We start from the raw sequence: 19,666 nt of genomic DNA, 5'->3' as shown, positions 1-19,666 counted from the left end.
CTCTCTCCATTTCTCTCTGTCCTATCTAACAAGGACCACATCAATATCAACAATAATAACTACAACAACAATAAAAACAAGGGCAACAAAAATGGAAAAAATAAATATAAATAAATATTTTTTAAAAGAATAAAACAGGAAAGCTATCAAATCTGCATTCACTCTGCCAGGATAACAGAGTCTAACATCTCACATCATTCTGGTATCATGAATATTTGAAGGCTAAAGTCAGAAAAGAAGAGGAGAGTAGGGGTGGCTCAGGGGAAAAATTAACAAAAGGATCTTGAATGTAAACTGACAGAAAATCCCAAACCAACTAAGCAGACCACAATGATACTGTCACTCCACTAAAACCTGTCTGAATGTGGTTTGGGCTTATCACTAGCTTCCTTCACAGAGCACAAAGGGGACAGGATGACAGGCAAACAAGAGACTGGAAGGGGACCTAGGACTGTGTACTTTTTTTTTTTTTTTGCCTCCAGGGTTATTGCTGGGGCTCAGTGCCTGTACCACAAACCCACTTCTCCTGGAGGCCACCCTTTACCCCTTTTGTTGCCCTTGTTGTTCTAGCCTTGTTGTGGTTGTTATTGTTGATGTTGTTCGTTGTTGGACAGGACAAAGAAATGGAGAGAGCTGGGGAAGACAGAGAGGGGGAGAGAAAGATAGACACCTGCAGACCTGCTTCACCACCTGTGAAGTGACTCCCATGCAGGTGGGGAGCTGGGGACTCAAACCAGGATCTTTATGCCGGTCCCTGCGCCTTGTGCCACGTGTGCTCAAACCCCTGTGCATCCGCCCGACCCCCAGGACTGTGTACTCTTAAGGGCCTCACTGAAACAACCTCAGCTAAGGTCGAGGGGGAACAACAGTCCCTGCTGAAGGTTTTCATCTACTTTCTTCTCCCTTCCTCCTCAGGTGCCAGCATCTGTTACATACTGTCCACACTGCTTCCTTCTTCCCTGAGCCATTTCATCATGCCCAAGGTCAAAAGACTGTATAATCCTGAGTCAGACAAGGAGAAAGGACACCAGGCACAGAGGAGACACAGAGTTTAAGGATGCTTAACCATGAAAGGAGAGGGAGAAGCTACCACCTCCTGCCCCTGTCCTATGTCTGAGGGTGCTCCCCCAGTGCCCTGCTGCTGGTACCACCAAGGACGCTCAGAAGGCCCTGGCTACCTGCTATATGAATATAGATGATTCCTGCCCAAGGCCTGATGAAGATGCCAAGAGCCAAGAGGAGAAGGTGGCAGCACCACCAGGCACAAGCCTCCACCAAGAGAGACCACAGAGCTCTCCTGCAAGAGGCCAGCACATGGGGGCACTTGTGCTGTGCTGTGGGGGCATAAAATGAGGAGCCACACTCAGCAGCACCACTGAGGAGTGTCAGCATGAAGGCCAGGAACAACTTCCCCGAGACCCCCAGCAGACCCTCTGACACCTGGAGCTGGCGTGGGGGCTGCACTGGAAGGTGCCACACCCAGCAGTCAGGTCTACACCCTTGGGTGTAGGCTGGGCCTGGTCAGCACCATGGGTGGTGTGGACAGGGGAGGGAAGGGAGGGCAGGCTGCCCAAAGGAGGCTCTTGATGGTGGTGCTGGCCTTGAGCTTCAAGAGGGACAGACAGGCCAATTCAGAGAACAACTAGGAGTTCTCCAGTGTCTTAGGGGTCTCTGCTGGCAGGAGGCACCTCGGCTTTGCTCCCCACACAAGATTTGGTGGGACAGCAGTTCCCGGAGTACCACTAAGTGCCCACAGAGATCCTCTGACCTATGAGCTCGTGGGGCCCAAGACCCTCCTTAACCAGCACGGTGAAGGTGCCAAAGGTTCTAGCCAAGATCGATGCTGTGGAGACCACTTCCTTCCCCAATCAGTATGAGGAGGCTTTAGGGATGAGGAAGACACAGCAAGAGCGAGACCCTCAACCAAGGCAGCTACTGCTGCCACAGCCAGTGCACCTTCCGGGGCCAAGGTCTGTCCCTCGACACACATCAAGGTGACCTGACACAGATGTTTCTCTTCCTGTCCGTCAACAGTGGAAAGCAGAAGGGGGTGGAGGGAATAAAATGTGTGTTTGTGTATCATCCTTTCCTGTTATAATAGCGACTTGTAGTTCTGATTTTTAAAAAAGTTACTTCTTTCAAATGAAGATTTACCTTGTTCATAATCTACTATTGTTGTCATAGATAAAACATTAATGCCTATTGAAAACTATAGGTTCTACCAGGAAACAATGAAAATTCCTTAATTTTTTCTTAGTGTACATATAACATGGCAGTAGAAATTGGTTTTTCATCAAATGGCAGCAAATCCCAAGGGAAATACTTGGGATGTGAAACTGATGAATCAAAAATAAAGGATCAGTGAGTCAGGGTTTGAGTTATCCTCTTGCTCTGTGATTGTGCAACGGATGATGTATACCTCAATGCAGAGTTCAAGCTGTGTGAGGATTTAATGATGATAAATTTGGCTTTTTATTCATTTCAACTTTTACTTGCCAAGCATTCATTGAGCAACTGTTCCTTATAAGGTACCATTATGTCTGGGGACAGTATGAAAAACACTACTGAGCTCAGGCGAGAGCACCCTGCCATCCTGCTAGCGCTGGCATAACTGAGCATGGCTGCCTGGATGGGGAAATCATCGGCCCCTTCTATGCTGTGGCAAGGCAAAGGGTGGTTTGGGGTAAGGGGGCAGCATATGAAAGACTTGCAGAGGTAACTGAGGACTAAGGGCATCACTCACCCAAACTCTCAAGGCACCCCAGGATTCATTGCTCACTGATGCCTCCCGGAGACCTTCACTGCCTACTGGGGGACTCCAGGGTATAGTTGGGCTTCTGTGAGGGGGCAGGCTTGTGGGGCAGGGTGGGAGGAATGTCAGGCACTGATAGGGGGAGAAAGCAAGGTCTGAGGGGCCATCCACCACTGTGTAGAAGGAGAGAGATATAGATGTGCCTGACCTGCTTTCAGCCTCAAAGATCCAGAGCAGAGAGAACAAGCAAGCAAATCTGCACCCCACACTGGCATCCAGAGGGCCCATGGGAGGAGAGAGTCTTAATCTGAAGGGTCACAAAGCATTCATGAAAGGGTGGGAGTGCCAGCCATGTGGACATCTCACTAAGGACCCTAAGAGGAGTCTGAGGACCCAAAGAGGCCAGACTGAAAACTCCCCACTGAGCCATCAGTCCAGGGCACCTGCACAGCTTGATAGACTGAGAAACCCCATCATGGTATCTCATGTGCAGGGAGTTTTGTGAATCACTTGACAACAGCAGGGGAGGGACCAGGGATCCCCTCCAGCTAGCGTGATGCTCTTGAGTGTGAAATGAGACTCCTCAGCCTGGATGACTATCAGGCCTGCTGCCATCCCAGAATGCCCAAGGCAGGGCTGGCTGGATGAGCCTAGGCTCCCTCTAACTGAGGTCAGTGGCTCAGGAGGGGACAGGCCCATGGGGTAGTAGATGCCTTGTGAGCACTGAGACCCACCAAAACTCTGGTGATAATTTAAAAAAAGTAAATCTTTTGGAGGTAAGAAATGAAATACCTTTTGTGCATGCATTTTACCATGTGTGAGGACACAGGTTGAACCCCGTGTCCACCAGCAGTGTGAAAGTGACAGGAACAGTAAAGCAGGGCTGTAGGTGTCTCTCGATCTGTCTTCATCTATATCTCCCCCTCTCCAATTAATCTGACTCTCTCCTAGCAAAGTAAGTATAAGTGTGTGTGTGTGTGTGTGTGTGTGTGTGTGTGTGTGTGTGTGTGCCTTTTAGGAAAAAATTCATCTGAATCCAAGTCCAAAAGGTAAAGGAAAAACTTGACTGGAACTTTCTTTTTACTCACAGTTTTTAAACTAATTCACTACGATTAGTTCTACTTCACAATACCTCATGGCACTGGGACCCTGGCACTTTCTGTGCTCCATTTGTAGAATGACCACAGCAGGTTGGCCGGCATATGGCTTTTCCCACCAAGCCATTCCTTGTAGAGACAGGAGGGGTGGAGACAGAATGATTGACAGCTAAGGGAAAAGCCACGCCCAGGTCCACTAGGCAGCCTGCATGGTCTCCCCAAGCCCTTTGACCACTGAGCCAGTCCAGACCAGGGCTCAGGGAGCTGTCTAGAAGGGAGGGCCTTGGAGAACCATCAGGGACCAAGGCTCTAAAGGAGTGAGACTGAGGTTCACTGAGTGAACCCCAGGGGAGGCTCCACCCCTGCACAGAGGGGGCGCCAAACATGTGCTCTTGCTCTGGTTTCAAGAGACCCCTTCTTTGCGTGAGGGGGAGGAGCCTCCCTTTCTCCCTGAGAAGCCAGGTCTCAGGAGGTGAGAAGCTGAAAGTGTGTGGCCTGAGGGCAATCAGAGGTAGGCTCTGAGCCCACCAGAGTCTGGGTGAGGACCTCAAGTTAGACCTAGACAAGTCTTAGTAGCTCTAAGAGGACCCAGGGCTTCCCTCAGACTCGTTCCTCTCACCTTCCTGCTGCCTCATTGCCACCATAGAAGCCCCTGGGCCCTCAGACCTCCAAGCCCTGTTCTCTCTTCCTCTCTCCCCACCTCCCTCATCATTGTTCTCCTCCTCTTCCTCTGAAAAAAAGTTCAATGTACCGATTTATCTTCCCCACCCCCCAACACCAGGGCTATCCTTTTAGTCATACTCTGCTCAGGAAGAGCCCTAGGTTTGAGATATTTGGTGGTGATCCTTAGTGTCTCAGAGAGGGGCCAGGAAGCCCCTTAAAAGGCATCAGGGGAGGAGGCAGAGGCTGATGGAGCCACCTAGGCCATGCTTGTACCCTGATGCCCCAAACATGGAAGCCAGGAAGGGGGCAGGGAGCCTCCTTTCCTCTGAGATCCATCAGCAAATTCGGGGCTTGGATTAGGGACAGGACACCATGTCCCGGAGGAAATCGAAGCCAATACTGAGACAGAGATATGAAGAGCGCCAGACTTGCAGTGCTACCAATGCATTGCATTATGGGGGCATTCAAGCTGTCTTCTGCAAGGAGGGGCTCACATGTCTGAGGGTCTTTTTGGATGGAAGAAGCCTAAAATTATAATAGGACAGTGGTCTTGGCATCCCAGAGTCTTGGAAGGACACTGGAGGAGACCTAAAGAAAGGCTGGCCTGCTGCCAGCTCAGCATCCTTTGTTCTTCTCACTGCCCACCTGACTTCCCAGTATTCTTTTCGTCTCACCAGGGGGTGCTGCAGGTGACGGTGCAGAGTGGCTCAGAGTTCAGATAAAGGCACTGCTGGTCCTCGGGGGTTAAAGGGCATTATGATCATTTTGTGACTTACGTGAGGAACCTACATTGCAGAGAGCACCATGGAGATCCCAATAGACCTGAGCAAAATCAACTCCACTACTTTATGGACCCCCAGGGTCAGCTTGTTTCCAGTGGGCCCCAGGCTGAGCAGTGGGATGAGTTTCTTGAACAGAGACATTCACTTGCCTTAAGTCCCAGGTGCCCGTCCTGATCACATGTGTATGAAGCTCCCTACTGTGTAAATTACAAAGATGATATTCAGTAAGCAACATAATTTAACATTCCTTACCACAGTCTCAGTCTTGGGTGACCATGAGCAGGTGAGGAAACCCTGGTGGCTATCAGAGGGTCTCAGGAAAAGCTGCAGGAAGTCAGGAGTCCAAGCCCATAACAGGCTCAATAGCAAGGATAGGGTCACTCCCCACTCAAGAGTCCCACAGAGTGAGCTTCCCTGGGTGTGCTGAGCTCTTAGGTGAGCTGCAAGCCTGAGCCAGCCTTCAGTGTTGTTCACCCAAAAAGTCAATATTTAGGTGAAGGGCAGCTTCACTTCTGCTCAGGAGAGGGACACAAGCACCTCCTGGATGCCAGCAGGGCCCTGAGTGAGAAAGAAGGACTCAAGCTACTCAGGAAGGAGGTGTTCCAGATCTATCTGTGGGACAGACCCGAAGGCGCCTCTGCATTGCCCCTCTGGGTGTGGGAAGTTGGTGGGTCTGGTGGGGCTGGGACTGGCAGAGAAGCAGCCAGAGGGTCCAGAACCTGCTCAGGAGCACACCCTGGTCCAGCTTGAGAGCAGAGGGGCACAACCCCCAGAACAGAGCCTCTCTCTAAAGCCTGCTGTCTCCAGGCCTGGCAGCTGGCAGCTGGAAGCCCTGTCCCAATATGGCAAACATTCTAGGGGGGCAATGTAGCAGGGGGCACAGGAGGCTGGAGGGTCCTGGGTCAGGGCCCTGAAGAATGATCAGAATGGGTCTTGGGTAAAGCCCAGAGGAATCCCATGCTGAAGGGGCTAACTCAGGTTCTTCTCACTCTTCCAGGTACCAGAACCTCCTGAGCCTTGTACAGTGGGCCAGCTGTGCCCTGAGTTGTGACACCATGCCCAGACGCAAGAATAAGCGCCATTCCTCTGGGAAGTCCCGCCATACCCAGGACCAGGACCAGGCCCAGGCCAGCACAGAGGCCCAGGCCAAGGCCAAAGCCCAGAACAAGACCCAAGCTAAGACCAAGGCCAAGGCCCAGGACCAGCCCCAGGCCCAGGCCAAGGCCAAAGCCCAGAACAAGACCCAAGCTAAGACCAAGGCCAAGGCCCAGGACCAGCCCCAGGCCCAGACCCAGGCTGAAGCTTGTCATGGCACCACTGGGCGCACCCCAGCAGCAGCAGTGGCTGTGACAGAGGCAGCAGCTGCAGAAGCAACAGCAGCAAAAGGCAATGATGCCCAGGATGCTCAGGGCAATGCTGGCACCAAAACCTCCAGTGATGCCAGGGCAGCCTCTGGCCCCAAAGGAGCTGAGGCAGGGCCACAGCCCAAAACCACCCCTGTGGGCAGACCCAGCTGTGGAGGAGCTGAGGGAGCTGCCCCCAAGTTGGAAGTGGAGGAGAAGTTCGAGTATGGCCCGCTGCACACAGACCCTGACGCCATGAGCAAGAGGGTGGTTGTGCTGGAGCAGTTCCTGCTGTACAAGTTCCAGCTGAAGCAGCCCATCCTGAAGGCAGAAATGCTGAAGATCTTGGGCTACAGGTACCAAAACCGCTTCCTGGAGATGCTGAAGAAAGCCTCTGAGCGCATTGAGACCCTGTTTGCAGTGCGCGTGCAAGAAGTGGACTCAGTGACCCAAGCCTATGACCTAGTGAGTGAGCTCAAGCTCCCCAACCACGGCAGGGTGTGCCCTGGCAGAGGGCTGCCCAAGTCCGGGCTCCTCATGCATGTCCTGGGCATGATCTTCCTGAAGGGCAACTGCGCCAGCGAGGAAGACATCTGGAGGGTGCTGGGCACCATGCAGGTGTTCCCGGGCAGGAAGCACAACATCTACGGGGAGCCCCGCAAGCTCCTCACCAAGGATCTGGTGAGGCTGCAGTACCTGGAGTACCGCCCGGTGCCCAACACTCAGCCCCCTCGCTACCAGTTCCTGTGGGGCCCCAAAGCCCATGCTGAGACCAGCAAGATGAGCGTGCTGCAGTTCATGGCCAAGATCAAGGGCACGGTGCCCAGCTCCTTCTCACCCCAGTACCAAGAGGCTCTGCGTGAGCAGGCAGAGAGAGCCCTGGCCCGGAGCTTAGCTGGCTCCAGGGCCAAGATCTGGGGCATAGCTGGCTCCAGGGCCAAGGCACAGGGCACAGCTGGCTCCAGGGCCAAGGCACAGGGTGCACCTGGCTCCAGCGACAAGGCACAGGGTGCAGCTGGCTCCAGCGCCAAGGCCCGAGCCCTGACAGGCTAGTGCCATGCCTGGTGAAGTAGGGGTGCTGGTTCAGTTCCAAGAGGCCCCTCCAAGCTCCTTCTACCTGGGCACCTGAGAAAGCCCCACAATCACAAAGTTAGATGATGGAAAAAAATAATAAAAGTTAGATGATGGCATAGAGGTAGCCACAACCCAGAGAGCCCTGTTGGTTTTACTCATTCTCGTTCATCTTCCGTGTTTTAAAATTGCCTGTTGTATTCTATAGCTTTCTTAACCCAATCTTAAACCTGGAGACATTCCATCTTAATAAATTGAAGTTGATTGTCCCTGGCATACACTGAGTCTTCTGTACACTAGTGTCTGCCCTAGCTTTTACTGTCTTATTCCAGTACTTTCCCCAGAGAGAAATCCTTGTTTTTTCTGTTTTGAGGGAGCTTACACAGTGTCCTGCAGGCTCAATAATATTGAGGGTTCAGGTCTGACAGGGCAGGGTTTTCGCTGTGTTTCAACAGAGGCAGAACATCCTTATCCTACAGCCTCTCTGGACATTCCTGGCAAGGCTGCCCCACAAAGGTGTGTTTGAGAGAAGCCTCCTTACCGTAAAGTCTTTAAAGTAAGCTAATATGTTGCCATTTTTGATTTTCCTGTCATATGGTAGGGTCTCAATATAGTTGTTGCACTGAAAGACATTTTAAGCCTCTAAGAAATTCCAGCAGAGTGCCAGGGAAGGTTTCTATAATGTGGCCTGATAACTGCTCTTTTATTGAGCATCTACTATGTGACAGTGAATGCAAGGCAACAGTGTTCATCCATATCTTTTCTTACCCACATCTCTTGTCATTCTGGTAGGTGATGCTGCTATGTTGTGTCTGTTGCCTCAGCTAGCAGGTATTTCATCTAATAGCATTTGCTAATACTTTGTCCACATACTTTCATAACTTAATTACAAAGATAATGATACACACATTCTTGTAGCAAAATACTTTTAAAAGGGAGTTGGGTTAAGTGCACAGCAGGTTAAGTGCATGTGGCACAAAGCACAAAGACAGGCAAAAGGATCACGGTTCGAGCCCCCAGCTCCCCACCTGCAGGGGCGTCACTTTACAGGCGGTGAAGCAGGTCTGCAGGTGTCTTTCTCTCCCCCTCTGTTTTCCCCTCCTCTCTCCATTTCTCTCTGTCCTATCTAACAAAGACGATAACAATAACAACAACAACAACAATAAAAACAAGGGAAACAAAAGGGAAAATAAATAAAATAAAAATTTAAAAAATACTTTTAAAAACAGAGATCATTATTACCTGTCTGCCGGTCTCCAAATAAAATTAAGGACCTTCTCATTGCTGAACTAAATCATGATGAGGTGGGTGATATTTTAGGTTGATTCCATGGTTCTTTGCAGACATAGATTGCCATAAAAATTAAGTGTGATTCTCAACATCTATGGGTTCACTAGTCATTGCTTCTTCTGTAACTAATCTGTCGTGATCCAAACCTTTGAGCATTGTCCCTTGGACATTGCAGTCTGCACTACAAAGTTTGTTAGTATTTCCTTATACTTGATGTGTCGCTCTATTTAGCATGTTCCACTTTCCTTCTAGTTTCTTGAACAAGTGGATGTAGCTATAATAACTTGTTTGATGCCACTGTCTACTCATTTATTATATGTGTCATATCTACATTTATTTTCATCAATTGACTTCTCCTTTTAATGGAATTGAAAAGACAGAGTGTGTGAGTTCAGAGTTCCATTCCCCACTGCCATATGGAAGTGCTGGGAATTTAACCTGGGGCCTCTGGGGTCTCTGGGGCCACTGGGGCCTCAGGCATAAGACATCCTTACTCAAAGGCAGCCAGTGTTTCTGCTCTCTGCAGGCATTTATTAGACTAGAGAAGCTGCACTCACATTTGAAAAGGCACCTCCATCTATGAGAACCCCATTCAAGTCCCATCTCAGTGAAATGCTCAGCAAAGTATCTTGTGCATCCCATGACAGGTGAAACTGACACATGAATTTAACCATGCCCAAATGAAAAGCCATCATACATGCCTTTATTTCATATATTTCTCTTTTACTTATTTTTTTCATCACCACCAGGATTGTCGGGGCCCCGTGCTGGCACTATACATCCATTCCCAGTAGACATTCTTTACTTTGTTTTCTTTTCTATTTTCTTTAGAAAGGACAGATATGAATTGAGAGGGTTGTAGGCGATAGTGTGTGTGTGAGAGAGAGAGAGAAAGAGACCTGCTTCCCTGACCCTGAAGTGTCTCCTCTGTAGGGTAGCTGGGATCAGGGCTCAAACCTGGATCCTAGCACATGTGGAGAAAACTGGAGTTTTTCTTGTTCACTCCCATTTCCAGTCTGGCATATAAGGAGCTTACACTTTGACACATACACACACACACACACACACACACACACACACACACACACACACACACACACACACACACACACACACACCTACCAACAAAAATAGTTGAACGAATGGAAACTTGCCAACCCCTCTTAGATCTATCTGAGAATTGAGACACCAGGTTAACTGCTACCTGTGAAACTGGAGAGCTAGGCTGGTGGACACAGAAGCTCAGCTCACAAGCAGAAGGCAGTGGATGAATCCAGTGTAACTAGCTGGAGACTTCAGCACACCTCTCTCACCAAATGCAGAAGGCAGAAAATCAGGAAGGGTATAGCTGAACATCACCACTCATTAACTAGATCTAAATGGCATTTTTAGAGAACATAATTATATTGGAAATGACTTCTCTATGGTCACCTAGAACATACATCCAGTAGGTCCAAATTCTGCACCACGAAACACACAGAATCAAAATGAAAGGACAAAACTCACACAAAGTATGATCTCTGACCACAGTGGAATTAAAGTGGAAACCAGTAACAGGATAATTCATGGAAATCTCAAAATAATTAGGCATTGGTGCATGTCTTTATCAACAACATATGGAGAAAAAAAAGTGCTCTCAAAAGAAATCATAAAGATTCTGGACTAAATGAAACGAAAATGAGCTGTGTGCAGTTCTGCAAAAGTTGTGGCATTGATACCATTAGCTGATTATATTAGCAATAAAAATATGGAATATTTTTCATTTTAGCTATGCTTCTAACTTTGACCTAGAAAGAGAATATGAAATTTAATGCCAAGTAAAGAAATAGTAACTCATAGACCAAAAAACAATGGCCTTGAAAATATCAATAGAAAAATAATCAGCAAGATCAAAATCCAAATCTTTGAAAACATAAGAAAGCTGATAAACACTTAGCCAGTTAAAATAAGGAGAGACAACACTGACCAATATAAACAAACAAAAAGTGTATGGGGCAGTGGTCCCGGTGGTAGGGCATCAGATTTATGTGCCTAAGATTCCCAGTTCAACCCCAGCATTGTATCATTGTATGTACTGGAACAGTGCTCTGGATACATATTCTCCAATTCTCTCTCTCTCTCTCTCTCTCTCTCTCTCTCTCTCTCTCTCCTCCCCTCTCCCTCCCCCTCTCCCTCTCCCTCTCCCTCACCCTCTCCCTCTCCTTCTCCCTCTCTCTGCCTCCATATCTCTCTCCCTATCTCTCTCTCCCTCTCTCTCTCTCTTCCTCTATCTCTCTCATTTGTGATATATAAACATAAAATATTTTAATGGCACATGTTTATGATACAAATGACTGAGATACTGTGCCCTCTTTGTTATGCACACAACCCAGGTTCCAGCCTGACCTCCTCAGAAATAAATAAATCTCTCACTTTAAGTTTAGAATAAAAGAGACAGAGAGAGAGAGAGAGAGGAGTTCAATGAAAGTGGTGGTGTCCCACAAACAGGAGCCTGAGTGAAAACCTGGTGACTTTGAAATAAAAAAAGAGAGAATAGAGGGACAGGGATTGGTGCATCCTGCTGAATGTCCAGGTGACCATGCTCCAGGACCTGGCTTTTAGCTCCCTACATAGCACCTGTTGGGGGGAAGATTCAGGAGCACTGAAGTAAGGTTGCAGGCTCCTGTCTCTCTCTCTCTCCTGCTCACATCTCAGTATCTCTCTGTCCTATCTATTAAAAGAGAGAAATAAAAAAAAGAATGGCTGACAGGAGGAGTGACTTCATATTGCTCAAAGCCGCCACTGAAATAACCCTGGTGGAAGAGAGAGAGAGAGAGAGAGAGAGAGAGAGAGAGAGAGAGAGAAAGAGAGAGAGAATGACAATCAGAAATTAGCGATTCTCGGGTTCTCGGGGTCGGGTGGTGATACACATGATTAACTGCACATAGTACCAAGCACAAAAGCCTATGAAAGGATTTTGGTTCGAGCCCCTGGATCCTCACCTCCAGGGGTCAGCTTGACAAGTGGTGAAGCAGGTCTGCAGGTGTCTATCTTTCTCTCTCCTTCTCTATCTACCCTCCTCTCTTGATTTCCCTCTGCTCTTTCCAATAAAATGAAAAAAGAAGGCTGCCAAAAACAGTGGATTCATAGAGCCAGTAGCAATGGATTCATAGTGCAGGCATGGAGCCCCAGCAATAATGCTAGATGCTTGGTCCAGGAAGTGGCACCATGAGGTCTTGAGTTCAATCCCTGGCAGTACATGTACCACAGTGATGTATGGTTCTTTCTCTCTCTCCCTTATCTATTTCATGAATAAATAATTTTTTTAAAAATGTAAACAAAATAATGCTAGAGGCAAGAAAAAACAATTCTCATTAAATAAAAGTGTGGAGAGGGAGTCGAGCGGTAGCACAGCGGGTTAACGGCAGGCAGCACAAAACACAAGGACTGGCGGAAGGATCCGGGTTCAAGACCCCGGCTCCCCACCTGAAGGGGAGCTGCTTCACAAGCGATGAAGCAGGTCTGCAGGTGTCTATCTTTCTCTCCCCCCTCTGTCTTCCCCTCCTATCTCCATTTCTCTCTTTCCTATGCAACAATGACAGTAATAAAAACAATAAGTATAATATTAAAAAACAACAAGTGTAACAAAAAGGGAATAAATAAATATTTTTAAAAAAAGTTTTAAAAGTGTGGAAAATGTAGCTGTATGAGGAAGATTCGAAAATTATGAAAAAGAATTACCAATGTATCAAAGAAAAAAATGTCAGGCAAGGAGAAATACCACCTAAACAAGAAATCCACGTAAAAAAAAAAAACCCAAAGAATATTTTTTAGCTTTCTTTATTAGTGATTGAATATTTATTTACAGAACTATGAGATAACACAGGTACAATTCTACACACCCCCACCACCGGAGCTCTGCATCCCCATTCCCTCCATTAGTTCCCTGCAGTAGTTTTCTCAAGGGCACAGACTTGGGTTGACTATTATCTCTATAACTGTCTATATTTATATATATTTGCCTATGTTTGCTATAGTCCTCCCTTCTTTTCCTTTCTAAGTCATACCAACACCTGTTATTATTTCTGAATGTCCTTTCTTGTATCCTCTTTTCTCTCTGGGTCCTGATGGAATTGGATTTCAGACCCCTCTGGTGATCTTCCCCTAATATATCTCTTCCTCTGAGAGTATGGACCAAAATTCTATATGGAGTGCAGAAGGTGAGATTTCTGGCTTCTATAATTGCTTCTCCGCTAGACATGGCTGTTGGCAGGTCGATCCATACTTCCAACCAGTTTCTATGTTTCCCTAGTGGGGTAGGGCCCTGGAGAGGTGAAGTTCCAGGATACATGGGGGAGGTCGTCTTCCCAGGGAAGTTAGGATGGAAGCATAGTAGCACCTGGATTTGTTGGCTGAAAGGCTATGAGATATAAAGCCAGACAAAATGTTTAAGGGGGTCAGACAGTAGTGCAGCGGGTTGAGCACATATGGCACGAAGCACAGACTGCTGTAAGGATACTGGTTGGAACCCTGGGCTCCCCACCAGCAGGGAGGTCACTTTAGAAGCTGTGAAGCAAGTCTGCAGTTGTCTATCTTTCTCTCCCCTTCTGTCTTCCCCTCCTCTCTCCATTTCTCTCTATCCTATCCAACAACAACTACATCAATGACAACAGGAATAATAACCACAACAGTGATTACAAAAATAAGGGCAACAAAAAGGAAAAAAAGATAGCTTCCAGGAACAGTGGATTCATGGAGAAGCACTAATCCCCAGCAATTCTTCTCTGTGATTCCTTGACTTCAACCAAACTGCTACTGGTGCTTCCATCCCACATTATGCTGTTATTGAAATGCGACTGTGGACTGTAACCAGAGAGACCAGCCTGAGAAGTCAACCTTGTAACTCTTGAAATCTGGTGAGACCTTTCCTAACACATGGGACTACCTACATCCCAGGTAGAGGGTACGTCATTTAACTAAGTAGCAGATACCAGATTAGGCTAGAGGTTTAGGGTACTGGATACAGGAGTACACGTATCCATGAACAAGGGGCAATCATATAATTCAAAGTCAAAGTGCTCAATAATGTTTGAAGTGTCTAAAGAAGGCATCATAAATTCTGTAATTGATTGGATTTAGACCAAATTAGCAGGACGGCCTAGCAGAAAGGCCCCCAGAAGACAGATGCCCAAAACCTAACCCTGGTTGGGCTCAACAAATGATAAGCAATGCCTAAACAACTGAGAGAAAAATCTCAGATAATCAGATAAAGAAAGGACTACAAAAGTTGGATAAGGGCAAGAGGCTGGCCCACCTAATGAAGGCCTGTTTGATTAATATCACATCACTTGATCATCTGGGGCTCTAGTTAGGGAATCCTTGGATTCCCATACACATTTGATGGGCCTTGACCTCTAAAAAGTCCCTCTCTCCACTACCACTGGTCGCTTCCATAAGGAACAGCATTTGGGGGCCCCTCTCAGGATCTTGGCTCTACCATACGCAACGACAGCAGGGAGAGCCCCAGTTTCTGAAGGGAGGCTGGGGGTATCCTGCCCTTCCACTTGAAAAGACTGGTCCTGAAGTGAGTGAAGCCTGCAATGTTCCTCAGGTGTGACTGTGAGCTATAAGCTCAGACCAATAGGGACTTAGAAGTTACACAGGCTCTGATGCTAAATGTGAATATGCATTTACATCAGGGCCCTGGAACAAGTGGATGGAGGTAAATAGTTAATTTTAGTTACAGATTTTTTTTTAATAAAAATGGGAGCTACTCCCTGCCCTAATCCAACTTTCTAGCCCTTTCCTCTACTCTGACACCATTCTCTCAGACAATATTGTCATCCAACCTCAGGCTAGCTGCCAAATTCAAGCAAAACTACTATTGTAGTGTGCTCCCAGGAACAGGTCTGAAATGGTTCTCCTAGCTTTCTTCTACCCTAAAATCCCTAATCTCATCACTCTGACCCTATGTTTTGGTTCCTGTACATTAACCATCTTGTCTCAACTTAGGTCATGCCACCTTCCAGACACCAAGTTACAGATACTCCACCCTGACTTCTCTGGGCAGATGACCTCACCAGTGTGTCCTGGACCCTTGCCATCTCCAGAGCTCTGGTCCACTAGGGATAGACAGAAACAGGCTTGGGGTAAGGATCAGCCTGTCAACATCCATGTTCAGCAGAGAAGCAGCTACAGAAGCCAGAACTCCTACCTTCTGCTCCCCATAAACAACCTTGATCCATACTCCCAGCGGGGGAGAAGTGATAGGATGAAGATAAGAGGGCTCTGCATTCCAGCTCCATAAGGAGAGAGAGAGAGAGAGAGAGAGAGAGAGAGAGAGAGAGAGAGAGAGAGAAGGAAAAGGAGAGGGACAAATGGAGGTAGCTATGATGTCATGTGTGGCTTAGAGGGGAAGAGAGGAGTGAATCAGGAAAAGAAGGGGCAACTATGTGTAAATGTGGACAGATAGCTGTAGAGATGATGGTTGGCTCATGTCTAAAACTTTAGGGGAACTGGTGGATTGCAGTGGGGAGAGTGAAGATTCAGCACTCTGGTGGTGGGAATGGTGTGGATTGAAACCCCGGTCAAGATGTAGTTTCATGATATAAAAACGTAGATAATAAATAAATAAATTGTCTCCATAATAAGCTTTGTGAAAAATCTGCACTATTTTCTTGTTCTACAAAACCAATTAACATGGTTTGGAATAGGATTTCTCAACCAATAGTGAAGAAACACACTGGGAAATAGTTTAGAATACAAAGTGTTGAATATAGTATAGTCTTATTAACTCAAATGTTCTCTTATTCCTTTGACTGTGTTTGTCACAATCCATGGCATATACCCATATTTACATAGGTTCAACAAACTGTGTAAGAATCAGTAGTGCTGATAATAAATCTTGACATCCTGTTGAATTCATATATCATTCCACTGTCATTTACTGAGCATTGTCATTTTAGAGGCTCCAATATTTCTCGACATGGTATGGCAAAGAGTGGAAAGTTCAGGTGTGAAAGCCCTGCCCACCCTGGCATCACCAAGACAGCTGGGCATGGTTGCCATGACATGCCATCATCAGATCCACCTATGGTATCACAAGGCAGTGAGGGACTTGGGCCACTGCACTTGGGCCTGTGGGGAGCAGAAGGCATTTGTCCCAGGAAAAGCTGTTACCCTGAGTACAAGAGACACTCACCCCATAACTCTGTGAGCATCAGAGGATTCATTACTCACTGCTGACTCCAGGAGACCAAGAGAAGGTAAATTAGATGACCGGGACCCCAGGGTGTAGCTGGGTTTCTGGGAGAGGCAGACCTGTGGGGCAGGGAGGGAGGAATGTCAGACAGTGACAGGGGAACAAAGAAAGGATGGAGGGAACATCCACCACTGTGGAGAGGGAGGGAGGGGAGAGAGAGAGAGAGAGAGAGAGAGAGAGAGAGAGAGAGAGAGAGGAGCCTGGCCAGCTTTCAGTCTCAAAGACCCAGAGTAGGATAGCAAGCCTGCAGCCCACACTGGCATCCAGAGGGCCCATGGGAGGAGAGAGCCTTAATCTGAAGGGCCACAAACTATTCCTGGAAAGGGTGGGAGTGTCAGCCTTGTGGACATCTCACTAAGGACCCTAAGAGAGGTCTGAGGACCCAAAGAGGCCGGACTGAAAACTCCCCACTAAGCCATTAGTCCAGGGCACCTGCACAGCTTGATAGACTGAGAAACCCCATCATGGTATCTCATGTGCAGGGAGTTTTGTGAGTCACTTGACAGCAGCAGGGGAGGGACCAGGGACCCCCTCCAGCTAGCTTGATACTCTTGAGTGTGAAATGAGACTCCTCAGCCTGGATGACTATCAGGCCTGCTGCCATCCCAGAATGCCCAAGGCAGGGCTGGCTGGATGAGCTTATGCTCACACTATGAGGTCATAGGCTCAGGGCTGGGGCTGGGGGGGGAGGGGTGAACAGGACAGCAGGCTCCCTGTGGGTCCCTAGAGCAGTGCCCTGCCCTTGCAAGCCCCCCCCCCCAGCCTTGTAGGAATGTAGGAATGCAGTATGCCTGCCTCAGAGCCAGGCAGGTGTTTCCAGGCTGAAGTGCTCATGGCATTCCTGTTCCCCTCCAGTGCTGAGGGCCACCTGCACAGCATCTAACAACAGCTGGCCACCAGGCCTCCATGCCTCGAAGCCATAAAAATAAAAAAACTCACAGTCACAAGAAACATCACCGTGCCCACGGTGAGCACAAGAAACATCGGAATGAGCAGATGATACTGGCTGAAGAGGAGGAAGACTCCCTCCTGTCACCAGTGGAGGACACGCCCCCAAACTCTCCATCGAATGGGTCACCCTCAGAGGTCCAGTATGCCTCTTCATCATCAGCATCTGTAATTACACTTGCTTCCTTTCTGTCAGACGATTTAGTCATCTCTGATGATGAGGAGGAGGGGGAGGAAGAGCAGGATGAGGAAGAGGATGAGGATGACTATGCCGATGATGGCGATGACCCCATAGAGTCCGACACTGAGTACAGTTCCAACCAGGGCAGGTCATTCAGTGAAGCTATGGAAATGGAGGCTAAGCTGTTAGAGCAGTTCATGCTACACAGTTATCAGCTGAAACAGCACAGCATGCTGGAAGACATGCAGAGAATGGTGAACCCAGCTTTTGCAGCTTACTTTGATGACATCTTAATGATAGCCTCTGAACACATTGAGACGCATTTTGCCATGCACGTTGAGGAGATAGATCCTGTGCTCCATGCCTATGACCTGGTGACTCAGCTGCAGCTTCCATATAACAGCAGGGTGCACCCCGGCTGCGGACTGCCCAAGACCGGACTGCTCATGTACGTCCTGGGGCTCATCTTCACCAAGGGCAGTCATGCCACCGAAGAGGAGATATGGGCGTTTCTGAGCATGATGAGCATCTACCCCGGCCAGAAACACCACATTTATGGGGAGCCCCACAAGCTCCTCACACAAGACCTGGTGCAGCTGCAGTACCTGGAGTACCACCCCCCGTGCCCCACACCCAGCCCCGCCGCTACCAGTTCCTGGGGGGCCCCAAAGCCCAGGCTGAGATCCGCAAAATGAGGGTCCTGGAGTTTATCGCAAAGGTTAATGGCAAAGAGCCAACCGATTACCTGGCCCAATACCAAGAAGCTGTCCAAGATGAGCAGGCCAGAACCCAGGCTCAAGTTGCCGCCAGGGCTGCCTGCACATCTAACACCAGGATGTGTCCCTATGCCTGGGCACAACCTGCTACCACACTGGTCATGTCACCGGGTTCTCTCTAGTGCTCAAGAAATGTCATTCAACCCAAACACTCAATTTGATGGTGATAATGAAATTAAAATTTCATAAGCAAACTTTGCTGTTCACCGTTTTAGTCTTTCACAATAATCATATACTTAGCCTCCTACAGAGCATGAGATACTAAACCTGAGCAGGTCAGACTCGCCCTCACGCCCATATTACTTCTCCAAACTCCTCTGGAGCACCTGCTAGGTGGAGGGCTCAGCTTATAACAGGGGGCTGAGAAATAGAACGGGCCTCTGTGCACAGAACCAGGGAACTGAGGAGCTGCAAACAGGAAGGAAGGAATGGGGACAGCTCCAGTGAGAAAGGGGTGCTCCAGGAGCGAGACAAACCATGTCCATTCCCTGAAGCAATGAAATGCTATTTGGGAAACAAAGTCAGAGGAGGAAGAGATGGATAGTAAATGGTGAAACAGCGATGATGACCTTTTTCTTTTCTTTTTTTCTTTCGCCTACAGGGTTATCACTGGCGCTGGTGCCTGCACTAGGAATCCACTGCTCCTTGCAGCCATTTCTCCTTTTTTTTTTTAATTGGCTGGCACAGAGAGAAATGAAGGGGGAGGGGTAGTTAGAGGGGGAAAGAAAGGTAGAAACCTGCAGACCCACTTCAGTGCTTGAGAAATTTCCTTCCCGCAGGTGGGGAGCCAAGGGTTCAGGTCCTTTTGTCTCATACGATGGGGGCTTAACCAGGTGTGCTGCCAGCCAGCCCTCAGAGGTGACCTTTTCCTAATGTTATTTCTGAGGCATCACCTCTCAGGTTGGCCTTTGCAGAGAGGACAGAGAGAAAGAGACACGAGAAACAGATATGGACATGTAAACACATCAGAGGAAAAAGGCTTCCTTCAATGAGATGTGAGTCAGTTTCCACAGGTATAAAATCACTTCAAATGGGAGTTACTTAAGACTGTAAGCTTAGGTGGTAAAAGAAGCATTTGATCAGTGTTTTTTTGTCTTTGTTGTCTCCCTTGAATCATCAGACCTCTTACTTTCATCCTGCCAATCTGTCAGGGCACTGGGACCCAGACACTTTCTGTGCTTGATTTGCAGAATGACCACAGCAGGTTGGCAGGCAAATGGCATTTCCCACCAAGCCATTCCTTATAGAGACAGGAGGGGTGGAGACAGAATGATTGACAGCTGAGAGCAAAGCCATGCCCAGGTCCACTAGGCATGTTGCATGGCCTCCCCATGCCCTCTGACCACTGAGCCAGTCCAGATCAGGTCTCAGGGAGCTGTCAGGAAGGGAGGGCCTTGAAGAACCATCAGGGACCAAGGCTCTAAAGGAGTGAGACTGAGGTTCACTGAGTGAACCCCAGGGGAGGCTCCACCCCTGCACAGAGGGGGCGCCAAACATGTGCCCTTGCTCTGGTTCCAAGAGAT

The 19,666-nt window shown here is 48.3% G+C and overlaps 2 protein-coding genes across 2 annotated transcripts in view; both read left to right on the top strand.

The window, feature by feature from the left end:
- The first annotated feature begins 1,390 nt into the window (after positions 1-1,390).
- LOC103122183 (melanoma-associated antigen B4-like) lies at positions 1,391-18,265 on the top strand. Its single transcript, XM_060184079.1, is given in 6 exon segments — positions 1,391-1,470; positions 1,791-1,970; positions 3,462-3,528; positions 6,920-7,685; positions 17,482-17,984; positions 17,987-18,265. Coding segments are annotated over 6 exon segments (1,875 nt in total).
- Positions 16,133-19,666, top strand: part of LOC103127160 (uncharacterized) — a 26,086-nt gene continuing 22,552 nt past the window's right edge. The window contains exon 1 of the mRNA XM_060184078.1: positions 16,133-16,242. The gene's annotated coding sequence lies outside the window, so the exon portion shown is untranslated. The remainder of the gene's footprint in view (positions 16,243-19,666) is intronic.

This window comes from Erinaceus europaeus, unplaced genomic scaffold (genome assembly GCF_950295315.1).
Source record: "Erinaceus europaeus unplaced genomic scaffold, mEriEur2.1 scaffold_288, whole genome shotgun sequence".
NCBI classification, from domain to species: domain Eukaryota; kingdom Metazoa; phylum Chordata; class Mammalia; order Eulipotyphla; family Erinaceidae; genus Erinaceus; species Erinaceus europaeus.
This window is presented reverse-complemented; position numbering and strand designations above follow the sequence as displayed.